The 18,223-nt window shown below is 45.0% G+C and overlaps 1 protein-coding gene across 2 annotated transcripts in view; it reads right to left on the bottom strand.

The window, feature by feature from the left end:
• Positions 1-1,892: 1,892 nt before the first annotated feature.
• Positions 1,893-18,223, bottom strand: part of UNC5C (unc-5 netrin receptor C) — a 426,767-nt gene continuing 410,436 nt past the window's right edge. For both annotated transcript variants that reach the window (XM_070790840.1, XM_070790841.1), the window contains 4 exons: positions 14,467-14,616; positions 12,389-12,553; positions 4,484-4,662; positions 1,893-3,725 (listed from right to left, as the gene is read on the bottom strand). In XM_070790840.1, coding sequence (XP_070646941.1) covers positions 3,563-3,725; positions 4,484-4,662; positions 12,389-12,553; positions 14,467-14,616 — 657 coding nt within the window. In that variant the 3' untranslated portion in view covers positions 1,893-3,562. The remainder of the gene's footprint in view (positions 3,726-4,483; positions 4,663-12,388; positions 12,554-14,466; positions 14,617-18,223) is intronic.

Genomic DNA, 18,223 nt, shown 5'->3' with positions numbered 1-18,223 from the left:
AAAGAGTCGGACATGACTGAGCGACTGATCTGATCTATGTCTTCAAAAATAAATATCAGAGAACTAAAAGTAAGTTTTAAAACACATGAAGCCTAGTGAAAAATATAAATAATAATGACAAATCTTCAAAAGCTGTTTTGTACAGATTTTTATGTGTTTCTATTATTTCTGTGACACCAATTTGAGATGTCAAAACACAATTTGAGATGCGTATGGAGTCAGAAACAAACGTACTAGCTTATGAAATGCGAAGTCGCTCAGTCGTGTCCGACTGTTGGCGACCCCATGGACTGTAGCCTACGAGGCTCCTCTGTCCATGGGATTTTCCAGGGAAGAGTACTGGAGTGGGGTGCCATTTCCTTCTCCAGGGGATCTTCCCAACCCAGGGATCGAACCCGGGTCTCATGCATTGAAAGCAGACTCTCTTACCATCTGAGCCACCGGGGAAGCAACCAGGCCCATAATGACATGTAAGTTTTGATGTGGGTAATTTAAGCGGAAAAAAAAAGTGAGAATAAGAAATGTCTTGTCTGATGTGAAAATTTCTGCATGTCGGTCATAAAGATGCTATACATGCTACAGGCATCCATTCCCTCTGTCAAAAACTCCTCCTGAGATTTCCTATTAAACTTGGGGCAGGTAATGTTATCTACCACTAGATGGCACCATGCACAAGTGAGAGATTTTTTTTTTTTCCTCCCTTCCAGATGAAGTAAACTGGTTTTTGCTCTCAACCTACAGCGAAGCCCTAGGAATGAAAGGGAGGGCATGTTACAGGATGGCTCATGAAGTTGCTCCCTATATACTGAACTGTTGAGCCTAGGCCTTCTGAGTTTGAGAGCAATTTAACAGCTATTACTTGACTCCCCAAAAGAAGGAAATCAGAATTTGCTGTGTACATTATTTGATGTAAATAGCGTGCTATACATATGGAAGTTTGCTCCCCTGACAGGGAACATGATGGGGGTCTATGACAGACAAGTACCTCACTTGTAAGGAGTTAACCGCCTTTCCCCTTTCTGGCGCTAAGATGCAGAACCAAATACCAGGACGCACTTCAAGTGAAGCCAGTGGCTTTGAAAATACAACTCCTGCTGCCTTCTGTAGTTCTGTGTTGATGACTTTTTAAAAGTCAGTTTTGAAATTATCTGGCTACTACATATTTGCTCCTTTCTATTTTTCATTAGGCATCAGATTTCTAATTCTTGCCTTCCAGAGATGACAGCCCCCCAAAGCAGCAATGGTGAGTGATCTTGAGAAGTCATTTGAAGATGCAGCAATGCACCATAGCTCTTTTTCTGCTTCCCCCTTTTTAAAAATTAAGTTTTTTTTTTTTTTTATGTAGAGTACAATTTTACTATCTTTTGGTCAAAGATATATTGGTATAAGCATGATACACTGAACTTGTTTATTAGTGCAATCTTACCTTTCACAGCAAGTGTCATGTATTTTTATGTACGGTACAGGGTGTGGTCTGAGAGAGACAGATGATGGAATAATCTTCATGTATCTAAAACAGACGATAAGAAAAGGCTCCCTACCAAGGTATCAACAGTTTCTCAGTGATGAGGATAGAAGAACCTGGGAATATCAACAAATTACTCAAACAGGTGAGGAAATGCATATGGAAAGAAGGGGAAAAGGGTAAGATTATTTCTAATTCAAATCCATTCAGTAACTTGGATACCTCTAGCCCCAAGGTAAACCACAGCCGTGCTTTGAAAGTGCTGATTCATATGCAGGGGTGCTTGTTCAGTCTCGGTTTGGCTCCTGGACTGTTGACTCTTTACCCCCCACCCGCTGAAAGAATTGAGCCCCTGTGTTAAAACGAAGAGCCTGTATGGTCCTAAAGAAATATCATCGTTTACACAAAGTAGTCCGTTGACTGACTATTTTTCAGTTAAAAAAATTTTTTAATTAAAAAATTTTTGACCAAGACAATAATAGAACATAATTTGCAACTAGTCAGGAAGGCAACTGGTCCCAAGAGAGGAAAGAGAGTGATAAGGGGATGCCATCTCTGGGTGAACAGCATGATGCAATGACGCGACGACAGGACTTGAAAGCATAACAAATATGTTACAGGTCAGAATAATTACCTTCCAAGTCAGAACTATTTGGAAGGCATAATGTAGCCTGGGCGAAAGACAGGTTGAATCGTTAAATGATCCAGGTCAGCGTCCATTGTGGTCTTCAGACTGATGAAGGAGGCTGGAGGCATCACAGTGGGAAGTCAAACGTTTTAGGACCTTGAGCCGATCTAATCCACCCCTTCATTTTACAGGTGAGGAAACCTGAGGTCCAGTGAGGGTAAATGACTCTCCCCAGGGAGCACAGATGACAATGACAAACCCAGAATGAGAACTGGTTTCCTGATCTCCAGCTCAGAGGCTGTTCCTTCGATCACACTGCCTCCATGGTAGACAGAGGACCCAGCAAAGACATGTGGGGCTGCATGACCACAACACTGCGTGAGCTTGAAGCGAGAGCATGTCCCGTGACAATACCTGGGGGACAAAGCCCTGCCTGAGCAAGCTCAAAGACCAGACTGACAAAGTCGGTACGCATTTACCACCTTCTCAGGCAGAATGAGTGGAGAAAGATAAAAATGTCAAGGAAGCAAGGGATGCCTGCTTAATTAAACTGGTGACCACATCCACCTTGTTATGAGAAGGTGCCCAGGTCAGGTCGATACCTAAATACTAACAGTACTGCTAACAAAAACAAGGTAAAAGTAAATCCTTTTACTAGAATACTTGTAAATACTCATCAATAATAATAATGATGATGATGATAATACCTTTTAAAAAAACCAAAACACTTCAAGTTGCATATTACCAACACACAAGTTGTGAAGAAACTCTTGTGTTGTTGAACATGAATCAATGTCTTCCCTGTGATGATACAGCTTTATTCCCGAGGGCATGAGACAGTGCCCTCAAGGAATAAGAAGTCTTATCTATTTCTCCTTTATGCTTAGATTCTCCACTTCCCTGATACAAACAGTAACACTGGTTCTACAAGTTCTAGAAAGAGAACACTGATGGGAGGGTTATCTGAGACACTTGATGCACACAATTTGTAGGAAAACTCTTGTGATTTCTCTGTAAATTACTAATCTGAAAGAGACACAGCAAACCGTCCACAGCTTCAACTTCAAATGATTTAAACAAAAATAGAACGAGCCATGGACAGTGTCTGCATCCCTGTCCAATTTGATGTAAACAACGTTTGTAGAAATTGGGTGTGTTAAGAAAGTTTATCCATATATCTGGATAGCAATAAAAAGCGTTTCCTAGGAAACTGTAAGATCCTGTACCACACAGCATACAGCCCAACGAAGAGGAAAATTAGGTTGATTTCTAAATTCAAGATACACATTTGTACAACTGTCCTGAACTCCTGTGGCGGTGTCCGAGCAGAGCGGGCGTGGACACCGGTGGCTGTGTCTGCCTTCTCTCTCCCGCTGCAGTCTTGTCTGCGGGGCTCACTGGTCCAGACGGGGTTCCTCCTCAGCTGTGAGCCCCTGGGCTCTCCTCCTGCACTTCAGCCCCAGCCTGGGTCAGTACTGCCCTTCTGCTAATGACACTACTGTTTCATGTCTTCCCATTTCCTCTAAGACAGCTGCCAGCACGCTCAGGTTTCCATCTGGGAAGTTCTGTGCTTCCCAGAGATCCAGGATGACACCAGTTGGACTTGATTTGGTGGCAAAGTAATTCAAGTACCTGTAATTGGTAATGGGAAAAAGGGCTGAACGGTGTGATTTATGGGTCTGTTTTCTTTTCGGTGTTGACGAAACCTTTTTGTTTCTGCATTTCTATAAGTATCCTGGTCCCCCTTGAGAAACTGGGGCTTGCAGTGAGCTGTCCTGAATAACTAGCTCATGTTTAATTAGGTCAGCCCCAGACAGGAGACGTGATGCTTAACTTTGTTAACCTCAACTCTGAGTAAGATAATTTAAGAGACAAGATGTCTATGGGTCACATCCTGAACAGGAAATCAAGAGGCTTATGTTTTCTTTCCAGCCCAGCCTCTGATCATCTTTGACAGGTCAGGCCTGGGGTTTTGCTTGGTAGTGATGGCAAAGTTCTAAAGAGAAGAGGCTCCTGAGGTCTCTTCATAACAGCACTGCTGTGTTTAGCATGTTAATTACCCATCCAGCATTAGGTCCTGCTTCAACAGGAGGTGAGGAACAATAATTAGTGAATGGCTATATCATTTAGGGGGATTTAGCCCATCAGCCTTGCGAAGTAGATCATAAAACTCGATGCTTAGAAAAGTCAGAGAAGCCCAGGATGTCTCTCAACCATGTATCTGCAACACCATGGTGCAAGAGACAAGGTAGGAACTTAATACATGTTGGCAGAATGAAAAGCAAGTAAATGTGCAGATGGAAAGACCAAAAAGAATGTTGCTCTAACAGTTATCAGTCCTGAAGCCCTGTGTCTGACAGGAACCAGGCTTGAAGCCTGGTCATACCCACCTGTCCAGGTTGAGCTTATGGGCCAGCATCCTCCAGTCGTGACCCCTGGTCTGCGGGGCATCCAGGCTGCTACAGAGCTTCTGCCGGATCGGGGGCGGGATGCTGAAAGCGCTGGGGCCCGTCATGGTGGTGATGGTGCTCGCTGGGTCCAGAAGCGGCAGATCCATGCCAGTAGGTTCCTGTGGTTCAGGCAGGGCAACAACACAGCATTATTTCTGAAGACAAAAGCAATCCTTATTGACCAGTCAACATAATGCCTCGTTTGAAAAGATAAGAGGAGAATGGGTGCTATTATTCTCCTTACTGAGAATGACTTCTTTCTGGCTGCAAGTTGTGATTCTCTATAACCTGGCTTAGAGGAAGAAGTATGTTGTGAGCTGACTTTGCACAGCCTGGGATTTATGGGTCTTCCTTCAGGACTGGGCTAGCCGGAGACCTTGTGTGTAACTCAGTAACAGCTTTTCTACTAGAATTTCTCCAGGATGAGCCAGGGAATGTCTAGAGATTCTAGAGACTGTCTGACCCTAAGGGGAATGCCCTGGGCAAATGCTCGAGGAACTTCTCCCTCTGACCTCTGTAGAAGATGGCTTGATTCTGCTTTTGAATGAAATGGAACATAGCTCTCCTCTAAATGATATCAAATTAAGACTAATCTTTTAAAAGAAAATGGTGAACGCAGTATACTGCCTTAGGGCAAACTGCTAACAGAATCCTCCAATTGCTATACACCCTTAACTTAAAAAAAAATCTAATTTTAGTAGAGAAAACCATAGATTGGCTTTTAAGATAGTTTCAGCTCATAAAACAGCATAAATGTAAAATCGGAATTTCATCTGCAGGAGAAACTCTAATCATTTTCTGATCACTTCTGCTGGTTGGAAAAGCAAAAGCAAATGTTGCCTGGGAACTATTAAAGTAATAAAAGAAAATCCACTTAATCTACTTTAAATGTCATCTCTCTCTTTTTTCCAAGCAGGTAACTGAGGTGAAGATAATTAGCTGCTGGAGGATAAAGCACCCACATGCAGCTCCAGCCATCAGGAAGTCTCGGGGTCTGGCGAGGTGCTCCACCCAGAGGTCAGTGCCCCTGCCATGCAGAACCTCCCAAACCCTGCTGCTCCTGCACTGTGGGGCCCCAGGGTGCATCCTGGGGTGGCCTGCTCCGTGGCCCTGGATCAGCAGCCAGGACTCACTGTGAGGCTTGTGCATCGCACCACACGGGGTCTGTCAGGGCCTTTGGAGGGCATGTTAGAACCAAAAAAAAAATTTTTTTTTAACGTAGAACACACAACAGTGTTGACTATGATCACAGTCTTTGGCCTCAAAACCCAGAGCTTGGCAAACTCAGTCTCCGAGGATTGTACTGGCTCCTTTATGTTAACCTCCAACACATACCCGGACTCAGGGGACTGGTGTGAAACAGAGGCAACAAATGGGAGCTGGAGTCCCTGAATCCTGAAGATCATTCCCTGCATCGGGCACAGAGCTGTTTTCAGGGGACCTTGAAGGCATAGTACTTAAACCAAGGGGACCAGAAGAGAGGGCGAAGGCACACATTGGTGCTTTTCAGTGGATTTATGGTAGGAATGTTCACACACAAGTGGCCAACACTTCTATTAGGTATAAATAGAGGTTGGGGCAGAGGTGTAGAGAACTTACACCTTAGGGCTACGGCCCACTTTGGGTCCTCCGTACGTCTTGTCTGGACCATGACAATGGGGTCTAGGTGGAAACCCAGCTGAACTGTCCCTGGCTGGCCATGGAGTGCTGACTCACAGCCTCAGATGTTCTCACTGGTGGCCACACCAGCTCCCTGCTTCTCACCTATGATCTCCCTTCTGCCACACTCATCTCCCTAAAGCCCAGCACTGACATTTTCCTGCCTTCTCTTCAGTTCAGTTCAGTTCAGTCACTCAGTCGTGTGACTGAGTCGTTTGCAACCCCATGAATCACAGCACGCCAGGCCTCCCTGTCCATCACCAACTCCCGGAGTTCACTCAGACTCATGTCCATTGAGTCAGTGATGCCATCCAGCCATCTCATCCTCTGGCGTCCCCTTCTCCTCCTGCCCCCAATCCCTCCCAGCATCAGAGTCTTTTCCAATGAGTCAACTCTTGCCATGAGGTGGCCAAAGTAATAGAGTTTCAGCTTTAGCATCATTCCTTCCAAAGAAATCCCAGGGCTGATCTCCTTCAGAATGGACTGGTTGGATCTCCTTGCAGTCCAAGGGACTCTCAAGAGTCTTCTCCAACACCACAGTTCAAAAACATCAACTCTTCAGTGCTCAGCCGCCTTCACAGTCCAACTCTCACATCCATACATGACCACAGGAAAAACCATAGCCTTGACTAGACGGACCTTTGTTGGCAAAGTAATGTCTCTGCTTTTGAATATGCTATCTAGGTTGGTCATAACTTTCCTTCCAAGGAATAAGCGTCTTTTAATTTCATGGCTGCAGTCACCATCTGCAGTGGTTCTGGAGCCCAAAAAATAAAGTCTGACACTGTGTTCACTGTTTCCCCATCTATTTCCCATGAAGTGATGGGACCAGATGCCATGATCTTCGTTTTCTGAATGTTGAGCTTTAAGCCAACTTTTTCACTCTCCTCTTTCACTTTCATCAAGAGGCTTTTGAGTTCCTCTTCACTTTCTGCCATAAGGGTGGTGTCATCTGCATGTCTGAGGTGATGGATATTTCTCCCAGCAATCTAGATTCCAGCTTGTGCTTCTTCCAGTCCAGCGTTTCTCATGATGTACTCTGCATATAAGTTAAATAAGCAGGGTGACAATATACAGCCTTGACATACTCCTTTTCCTATTTGGAACCAGTCTGTTGTTCCATGTCCAGTTCTAACTGTTGCTTCCTGACCTGCATACAGGTTTCTCAAGAGGCAGGTCAGGTGGTCTGGTATTCCCATCTCTTTCAGAATTTTCCACAGTTTATTGTGATCCACATAGTCAAAGGCTTTGGCATAGTCAATAAAGCAGAAATAGATGTTTTTTTGGAACTCTCTTGCTTTTTCCATGATCCAGCGGATGTTGGCAATTTGATCTCTGGTTCCTCTACCTTTTCTAAAACCAGCTTGAACATCTGGAAGTTCACGGTTCACGTATTGCAGAAGCCTGGCTTGGAGAATTTTGAGCATTACTTTACTAGCGTGTGAGATGAGTGCAATTGTGCAGTAGTTTGAGCATTCTTTGGCATTGCCTTTCTTTGGGATTGGAATGAAAACTGACCTTTTTGAGTCTTGTGGCCACTGCTGAGTTTTCCAAATGTGCTGGCATATTGAGTGCAGCACTTTCACAGCATCATCTTTCAGGATTTGAAATAGCTCAACTGGAATTCCATCACCTCCACTAGCTTTGTTCATAGTGATGCTTTCTAAGGCCCACTTGACTTCACATTCCAGGATGTCTGGCTCTAGGTCAGTGATCACACCATCGAGATTATCTGGGTCATGAAGATCTTTTTTGTATAGTTCTTCTGTGTATTCTTGCCACCTCTTCTTAATATCTTCTGCTTCTGTTAGGTCCATACCATTTCTGTCCTTTATCGAGCCCATGTTTGCATGAAATGTTCCCTTGGTATCTCTAATTTTCTTCGAGAGATCTCTAGTCTTTCCTGTTCTGTTTTCCTCTATTTCTTTGCATTGATTGCTGAGGAAGGCTTTCTTATCTCTTCTTGCTATTCTTTGGAACTCTGCATTCAGATGCTTATGTCTTTCCTTTTCTCCTTTGCTTTTCGCTTCTCTTCTTTTCACAGCTATTTGTAAGGCCTCCTCAGACAGCTATTTTGCTTTTTTGCATTTCTTTTCCATGGGGATGGTCTTGATCCCTGTCTCCTGTACAATGTCACGAACCTCATTCCATAGTTCATCAGGCACTCTGTCTATCAGATCTAGGCCCTTAAATCTATTTCTCACTTCCACTGTATAATCATAAGGGATTTGATTTAGGTCATACCTGAATTGTCTAGTGGTTTTCCCTACTTTCTTCAATTTAAGTCTGATTTTGGTAATTTGCCTTCTCTTGGTAAGTATCAAATGGCTTTCCTGCCATACCCATCCCCAAGTCCTAACCCTGCAGTAAGGCGGTGTGCTGGTCTGGAGGCCCCAGGTGCTCCCTCCACCCAGCAACCTGACCCTGCCTTTCTCATGACTCTCTCTCCTCAGACTGGTCCATTCACTCGTCCAAGTGCCTTTCTTAAGGGTGTTTGTTGTTCAGTTGCTCAGTCTTGTCCGACTCTTTGCGACCCCATGGACTGCAGCAATCCAGGCTTCCCTGTCCTCACTCTCTCCTGGAGCTTGCTCAAACTCATGTCCATTGAGACATGATGCTGTCCAAACATCTCTGTCCCCCACTTCTCCTCCTGCCTTCAATTTTTCCCAGGGTCAGGGTACCTCACTCCAGTATTCTTGCCTGGAGAATTCCATGAACAGAGGAGTCTGGCAGGTTACAGTCCATGGGGTCGCAAAGAGTCGGACACAACTGCAACAACGAACACTGTGACCTCACTTTTGCTAGCTCTTCTGCTCTTTCCCTGAACCTCTGTCAGGCCAACCCCTTCAAAGCCTAGACCAGAAAGCATGTTTCCTGAGCAAACACCCCAAGCTATCTGTTGGGAGCCCTCCTATAGTGCATCCCACAGCTTGGGATCTCCACCCAGTCTGCCCTGTGAATCTTGGCTGTACTTACAGAGGACTTCCTCTGACTTCCCCAACTGCTTGGAGATGAGAATGTTTTTGTCATCCCCAGAACTCCTATACTCCTATGATTCTCAGGACAGTGCCTTGCATACGGAAGCTCTTCAATTCATATTTGTTGAAATGAGAGAAAATGTTTCTTGATACAGAGAGAGGATGAAACCCACTCCACAGAGCTTCTAACTAACTGTGGCTAAAGGCAGGGCCCTTCTCACTGTTCAGTACTGAAGGTGAAGGGCAAGGAGAGGGAGGCACGGCTCTCAGGAAGGTGTGTGCACATCCGCCCGGTTCCCCTTCTCCTGGTGAATAAGGAACCATCAGCACTTTACGTGGGCCTTCAAACCCTGCATCGCCATCCTGTTTATTTCTGCGTGCACAAAATAAGAAGCCCCAAAGGGCATCATCTTGTCTCTCTTATCAGATGGCTGACAACAGCCTTGGAGATAAAAGAAAATACATACATTTACATTTAAATTTCACCTACTAATTTCTGTTGCTATTATTTCTTCCTTTACTTCCAGGTGAAAGTAGAGTTTACTCTCACATAACGCTTATTACAATAATTGTTTATGATATTGGTACCATCTGCCTTTGACGTTACGATTCTCTTAAACATATGATTTTTCACCATTAACCAAACAGCTGCTATGGCCTACATTTCAACAGTCCACAGGAGAAGTAACTTTCCACTCCTGTATTCTGACTCTTCGGGAAGTCACTTAGAAAAACTAGATTTCCCCAAGCGTCCTTTTGAACAGATTATAGAAAACAGAAGAGGTAAATAGGATGGCTGTAGCAGAGTGAAGCTTTGGATGCTGACACTGTTCTCGGTGTACACAGAAGTGCTGTGGGTCAACAGTTATAATGTCTTTGTTTTTATAGTTAAAAGTCCTGAAGAGACTGAAATTCCTCTTTTACTTTTTTCTCTCTTGGTGGGCACCTTCCCCTTTCTTACTTCCCTGGTTCCTCTAAGAACCCTCTTACCGTCATTTACATTTTGACACTCATTCATCCCCATACCCTGCCAGGCATTTTCATTCTTAAACTTTATCTCTAGGTAAGGAAGGAATCGCTTCCTCCTAGGTAAGGAGGCACCCAGAGAGGAACAACCATCCAACTCCTGTCATCACCTTGGTCTATGTCCAGGACAGCTGGGTCTCCCTGGGGGTCAGCAGGTCCTCCACCTGGCTGGAGAGGCCCGAGGGCTGAGTGGCTTTAGAAAGGAGCACGGGGGGAGCGGCACAGTCCTAGAAAGTCAGCTCCTTCTTGGGAGATGGGACACTGGAACTGCAACCCCAGCCCACCCGCCAACTTGTCATGTGACCCTAGGGGGGAGCCCCATCCAGCAGACAGACACCACCCATGGAGCCCTTTCTCTGGTTGGTTATGGCTTGTCAGTCACAGGGGACCCCACCTCGAGCTTTTGATGAGGATCCAGGGCTTAGGGCACTCCAGAGCCAATTGTTCCCCAGTGTACAGGCTGGCTCCCAACGTCAGTACCAGCCCGCTTGCACAGCATTCAGATGCTAACAGCAGCGGTGGGACTCAGTGACCCAGAAGGAAGAGCAGCCGTGTGCCCCCTAATCCCCAAAGTCACCTGACTTGGGGCCTTTCTGCACACACACTCCCCCACCCCTGTTCACTGTGCTGGTCTGTCACAGGCCTCTGAGGGGACTTGAAGGGTGGGCCTCTCGGAGCTGACAGCCACCGGGTTGCAAAAGAAACCATCTTTCCTCTCTGTTGGCACAAGAAAGAAAGTCCTTAAACTGTGATCACACTAGGCGACACTGTCTCCTCAGCGGGAGTAGAGCCCTGCACGGCGCCCTTTCATTTGCGGCCGCAGCTGATCCACCTTTTCATCACACAGCCGATGCTCAGGCTGAACAGAAAGCAAGCATCAAAGGCGCAGACCTCCTCACCCCGCTCCAAAATTCCGCAGCCTTTGTTGTCCCTGGAGCTGGGTGGTTATTGAACTTTGCAGACCTGCTGGGCCTGGAAAGTGAAAACACCCTCCCGAGCCAGCAGGAGTGGTGCTCTGGGCCCAGGCGATAGGCCGGCCTGTCAGAAGGCTGGGCGGTTGCCATGGCGCCCTGACACCGAGATCATGCCTTATGAATGTCACCGAGGTCTGTGACTGAAGTTGTTTATGAGTCAAAAGTCTCATGAAACTGCGGGAGGAAATGATGACCGCAGCTCAGAGGGCTGTGGGAAAGGAGGATGCGGCGGGGCCAATGCGCTTCCCACCTCGGTTTGCTAAGGAAGACCATCCTTGAATACGACACACAGAGAGAGACACCCCGAACATGAGGTGACATGTTGTTCGTCACCACGCATGAGCCGGCAAGGGAGAGGGGTCTTTTAAATCAGATACCGTAGTTCTAAAAGATAGCGGTTTCGTGCTGTGGCTCACGAAGCAGCACCAAGCCCCGTTCTGCAGGCCCCAGAAGGGGCTGCCCCTTCCTTTCATCTGGTCCTCTCTCGTGCCTTCGGCCTGAAGGGTTTCCACTGTCCTAACTCCAAACCCTGAGGTCCCAGGTAACCAGGAAGGTCATGAGCACCCCTTCTTTCCACCCAGGGAAGTTTTAAATAGCAGCAATGATTGTTATTTCTGAGATACAGACATTCTAAAAGGTCCCACCTGAAGCACGTGAGGATCACAGCGAGGAAAGATGGAGAGAGGGCCGCTGGAGGAGATGCCTGGTTTACCTTCTGTTTCTGGACTCTGTCACACTGGGGAGAGGGGCATCTCTTCTTCTCTTTGGAGGGTGAGGTATAAGACAGCAAGCACACCCAGAGCTTTCTCCTTTCAACATGGAGAAGAAAGGAAAGGAGGCGGTGGGCGGCGCACAGCTGGGCAAAGGCAGGTGCATCCGGAAGAAAGCAGCAGAACCAACAGGAAGAGCGTCAGTGGATCCAGGGGAACAGGGACAGTGGGGGTGCTTTGGGAAAGTTACTGTTTGTGCACACGAGTTAATCCTTATGGCTGAAGTTCAGATGTGTGTAAGAAGTCCTTAAATGCATGTCACGAACTAGAAAAGTCTTGTTTTTTGAAAAGGAGCCTCTACTGCACTTTCGTGTATCGGTACCTCCCTGTGTTCATTAAAAGCACTGTCTTGTGAACGAGCCGGCCCCCCAGGACTCCCCCAGGTCGCACTGAGATGCTTTGTGCCTCTCGCTTGTGAGTGCCACGGGCGCCTCTTACCTCAGACACGGTGCAGTTCAGCTGGAAGATCTGCCCTTCTCCCTCCACTTGCCGCACACACAGTTTGCAGACCAGCTCCACTGTGTTCAGGCTGAATCTTTCCAGAGTGAACGTGCAGTGGAGGTTTCTCTGAGACCCACTCCAGACATGGTAGAATGGAATTTCCTGAAGCACAGAAAAGGGGGAACCACAAATGAGGGACCCGGTGCTCTCAGTACCGCACATGTGAATTGCGGTGCCTTCTTTACTCCTCACTGTGGGTCTGTGCATGAATATATTCCAACTCCCTTTTCAGATGGAAAGACTGAGGACCAGAGATGTTTACATAACTCACCCAAAGTCCCATAGCTCGTAAGTGGCAGAGCTGAGGTCCAAAGCCAGGGACTTGGCCCCAGAACCCATACACCTAACCAGCCTGCCACTTCTGTCATTTATAAAAAATCCATTGTGTTTTTTTTGTTTTTTTTTTTTAAGGTTTAGACAATTCCCCAAATAAAACCCACTCCCCTCCAATCACTGCCCATGAAAAGAACTCCCTGCCAGGGTACCACGGAGGAAAGCAAAGAAGTCTAAAGGGTGATGCACTGACCCAGTTCCCTTTCATGCCCATGCCCTCCACAGGACGAGGAAAGCCAGGATTCACTACAAGTTGCAAACTGGAGGCTTGATTAGCTGCCACATGAAAGCTCTTGGCCTAAAAATCACCAAGCCTCTAACAGGCATACTTTCCTATGAATCTAGATCACCTCACAGAGCCCATCCTACAATCTTTTTTTCAATAAAAGAAAAAAAGGTTGACACACAATGGGAGACCATGTTGGTTAAGAGCAGAGGCTTGGAGCCAAATTAAATACAAATGAGATGCCTTCCCCTTGTTTACTTGGTGATTCGGGGCAAGCTGCTTAACCTTTTCTGTTTCCTCATCTGCGAAAGCCTGTGCATAAGCAAAAGAAAAACCTGCATGAAGGGGGTTAAATGACATTCATCAAAGTACATGAGAGTCTGGCAGATGGTGAGAACTCAGCCAGTTAGCTTGAAGTATCATTATTATTATTAAAACAGTATTTTCCTTTACAGTTGCAAAAAAAAAAAAACTGTTCATTAAGGGGGAAGATTTATGGCAGTTGCAAAATCAGAGAAGAGAGGAAAAGGAAGGAATAGATTTAATGAGCAAGTCAAAGCCAGTCTCTCAATCAAGGACTGACTTACACAGAAGAGTCTGGCATGTGCCCCCATCAAAGCTCAAGACTGTTAGTGAACTAGTAGGCTTTTCCCCCACAATTTATATGTAAGTACCAGACATCTGAGAGTAAGGATGCAGCTGCAAATCTTCCCTTTATCCCTTCTAGTGCGTTCATGGACTTCCATCAGGAAATCACAGCCAGTGCAGATGCAGCCCCGGATGGGGGACGGGATGTGCACGCATGTAGACAAGGGTGTGCTGCTTATCTAAGTGTGTCTGTGACTCCCAGGACTGGGTCTGAGACTAGGGAGCCCATTGCAGCCTCCTGAGAGCCCGGGCTGGCTGATGGAGGCGGAGGTGAGAAACCTCTAGAGAGTCTTACTTTCCCCTCATACGGCTATATACAGAGGGGACCAGTATTCTGATGCTAGTATTTAATAAAATCCTGGCCAGGTTTTATTTTTACTTGCTATTCCAAGTTTCCAAGATGATGTTTCCTCTAAGTTTTTAACGTAAAGGCACTCTCTTAGCCAACCTGAAGCCTAATCTGTGTCATGTGGGATACCAATGTTCTGTTTCTCCTATGAATGCTTTTGAGGCTAGTTTATCAACTCAGTGTTAACGTTACTCTGAAAATAAATAGAAATGATGGACTTGAAGTCTATTTATTGAAAGTAAAACAATGATAGTACACTTACCTGAAAGAATTGAGAAAAGAGCATTTCCTCTAGTACATCTAGAGGATTTTTCAAAAATCCTAAATAACCCCAAACTATTTTGGAGGAGTACTGAAGTTAAGATTACTTTCAAGGAATGGAATATCTTCTGTCTAAATCATTCCAGTTCTCTTTCTTGGAGATGTCTTCAAACCTTCAGTTCATCTTGGTAACCTTACCTGATATTTGGCCAGTAACTTGCTCTTCCAGAGGGAATGGGCAATATCGTGAATGGATAGGCGCAGGTTGTGGGTGCTGCCTTTAAAGTGAAGAGCCTTAGGTTCTTCTAGGAGCTGTCCTCCCATCTGTCGCTCGAGCTGCAAAACTTCCTGCAATGACATGCCCCAAACCAAAAGCAAATGACGGACGGGCATCCCTCCGTGGCATCTTCCTCATTCTGTCCCCAGGACCTCATCCTCCAGCCTGGAGACCCTCCAACAGAGGCTCTGGCCAGTTTGCATGTGACTGGTCTCTATGGACCATGGACTGTCAGCAAGCCACAGCACACTTGTGCAGCACACTCAGTACAGTCTGCACTTCCCAACAGACAAATGGGATATTTAATCAAATACAGGGAAATAATGATCAGGGCCCCAGATGGGGAGAACTCCCAATAAAAGAAAAAACAGACAGAAATATAAACAGATAAGAAAGTAGATTTTCAATGAACTTTCAGGGAAAAGGGCAAATAACTAGAAAACAAACCACATCTTGGATTGGTTAACACCAGCCAACAAGTAAAAATCTGGAATGTGTTTTGGGCACACTTTCCTATCTTTTTTTAGCTTCCTTACCTACAGAAAGACAATTTCTGTTTAAAATTATCCATTACACAATTCCTAAGTATCAAAAAATTAAAACAGGCTCATTAAATATTCTATTAGAGAAAAGTATACAGATCAGGAGGATTTTCCAGCACCAAATATTGATCTAAATAGTCACTCAGATTAAGTTTTTTTAAAAAGTCACCTCATTTTTCAAGACCCATGGCTGATTAAAAAATTTGCTATGTAACTTTTCTTATGCCATAAATATGTAACATCAACATAAATTCTATATCTACTTCCACTCCTCAAGCTCATTAATGGACGTAAATGAAGCACTTCCAACTACAGCTGCAATTATCCAAACATCAGCAAACCATAAGTTATCAGTGAATAAAATATCCTGAGTCTCTTCTGCGCCAGAACCATCCCTGTGCATTTTGTTCCCCTCAAGCTTTAACTGTTTTAGTAGCGCAAATACATAGGCATTTATGGCCTTTTTTCTGGGTTCAGGTAATAATTTTATAGCAATATAAAAACAAAATCCGATTTTCTTCATTGGTGAGATTTCATCTGAAAGCTGGAGTTTGATAATTCAGGAAATCAGTCAGGCCCCATGGCACACACACATATAGGGAGCCTATTCCTGCACAGATAGATGGTCACAGTGGAAACTACAGTCCAGTAAGTGCAGAGCTTACCCACATCATTGATTAGATGCAAACAGCTCATCTCCAACTGCTCCTTTAGTGGTCCTTAACATCCATCATCTTTGAGTCAGGTCACTATCCTGCACAACGCAAGCTGCTGAAAGGTGCTATAAGGTATGTTACAGCAGGGAATGTTAGGGGAATGTGGAATGTGGTCTCAGGCAGGGACTCCTCTAATTAGTGTGTAATGGAAGAGATGAAGTAATAGCACATTGATACAGATGGGCGGGGGCTAGCTGCTTGAGAGCATCAGTGTTGAACATACTCAACCTTGGTGGCTGATGAGCAGCTATTACTTGTGACAGGAGCCTGAGCAGGCAGCCCCCCGACAGACTGCCTGTGTCACTGTGCCCTGGCTCTGCTGTGCGGCAGGCTCGAAGGGTCCCCTGTAGGGCTCCAGATTGGCTCAGTCCAGAGTCACACACACTCCCCACGGAACACCCTCCCACCACACTTCACACGCCATTCCTCAACAGGAATCTGGCCATGTGGAAATGAAGATGCATAAGAAAAGTGAGAGTTAACTGCAGTTTCTTCTGCTTCAGCAGGAAGGCATAATGAGCTTATGTTGATCATGTTCGGTGTCTAGTTAGCATAATAGAGAAGGCTGACGTTCCCAGTGAACCTGGCACCTGACAAATTCTAAAGCTAAAATGATGTTTGTTTATAAGCCATTAGAAGAAAAGCAACATAATTAGAAATCTTTGAGATTACGGTCATGCCAATCAATCAGTTTTAGCTTCTTTCCAGTACACCCTAATTACCTCATCAAGACATCTAAAGAGCAATCGATAGTAATTATCTGATTACTATAGATCTTCATTATGTCCAAATTATCTCCCTGGGATGTCTAGAAGAAGATGCATTGTATTCCAGGAGGTAATTGTACCCAACAATGTATAATCCACACCCCATTCCTACAATCCACACGGACTGTCAGAGGAGATGGAGAACATGATCAGCTTTCTTGGCAGGGAGGACCACTGGTAAAAAAAAAAACCTAGACTGCCTATTGGTCATGACCTTGAGGTCAATAAATCTAATACAGCACCACATTGTGACTGCAGGGTCTGAGTAGGAGGCAGCCCAAGGACAAAGCTCAGTCCTTGGCTTGTTCAGCATTGACCTTGAATCTCAAGGTAAAGCGCTCTCCCAGTGAGGAGAGACTGGCTTGGCTCAAGCCCTCTTTTGAGAAGAAGCACTAGGTAAATTGCCATTTTAAAGAATATGGTGCCAGAGAACACACTCTCTCCACACTGTTAATTTCTCCACCTCTCCACTAACCAGGAGTGACACAAAGCTGCTACCCAGAACTGAGAGGAACCTGCCTATTCTGCCCTGTTCAGTTGAACAGGAGCCCTGGTGAGAGGTGAACTGCCCACCAGGACACATCCATGTTTGGAGCAAGGTTTCTGAACATCTTTGACTGCATACACCATCAGTCAAAACATTAAGCATGCATTTTATGTTTCTTTACAAATTATATATAATACTTATGTTAATACATCAGTATGTTAATATGTTGTAAAATATATCTAAAGTTAAAAGGATGAGCTGAGATGAATAGACACAGAAGTCCCCATATTGTCTATTTTTGTGCCCAAAGTCTCACTGGCCTGGGGCTGAGAAGCCCATTTTGGAGACTGCTGGTGGGGGCAGCTGTCCCTCCACCAGTACTCTGGGAGAAATCAGCCCAGGAGTAGATGATTCAGTAAGATGAATCCTTACCAAACTTAAAGTTGACATTTTTTTGGCTGGAGAAGAAACAGCTACCCACTCCAGTATTCTGGCCTGGAGAATTCCATGGACCATATAGTCCATGGTGTCACAAAGAGCTGGACACGACTGAGTGACCTTCACTTTCACTTTTCACTTTCTGAAAAGTAGCAACTGGTATCATCATACCCAGGTTGTGCAACTTCAAAAAAACACAAAATAAAGGAGAAGAAAATAACCAAAGTGCAAATGAAAAGTATTAAAGTGTGAATTAAAGATATAATCAATTAATAAAACAGCTCCTTGAAAAATAAAATCGTCTAAAGCTACACATGAGACAGAAATGATTTGCCACCTACAGCAATTCCCATATATAAATGTTATGTCAGAAAACAGAAGAGGCAAGCCCAGTGGATAGGCTAATCAGGGTTTTGTTCCATACTGTTATGGTTTAACTGTCAGAGTTTCAGATATTTTTTTATCTGATCCTATTTAATACGAATACAATTTATATTTTAAAAAGCTTGATTCTCTGAATTCCTTCCGCATGAAATCATTTTGGTTATTATATGTATGATAACGGAGAAGTAAGAGACCATAAAAGTAACAAGATATGTGAATCAATAAGATACAGTTTTAGAGGAGCATGCTTTCCTCTTCGTATGAATGAGGAGCATTCAATCCTTCCTGGGAGCACTCATTCAGTATGCCTGCCAGGAACCACGCCAGGCTCTGGGACACACAGA

This window comes from Bos indicus, chromosome 6, assembly GCF_029378745.1.
Source record: "Bos indicus isolate NIAB-ARS_2022 breed Sahiwal x Tharparkar chromosome 6, NIAB-ARS_B.indTharparkar_mat_pri_1.0, whole genome shotgun sequence".
Classification (NCBI taxonomy): domain Eukaryota; kingdom Metazoa; phylum Chordata; class Mammalia; order Artiodactyla; family Bovidae; genus Bos; species Bos indicus.
This window is presented reverse-complemented; position numbering and strand designations above follow the sequence as displayed.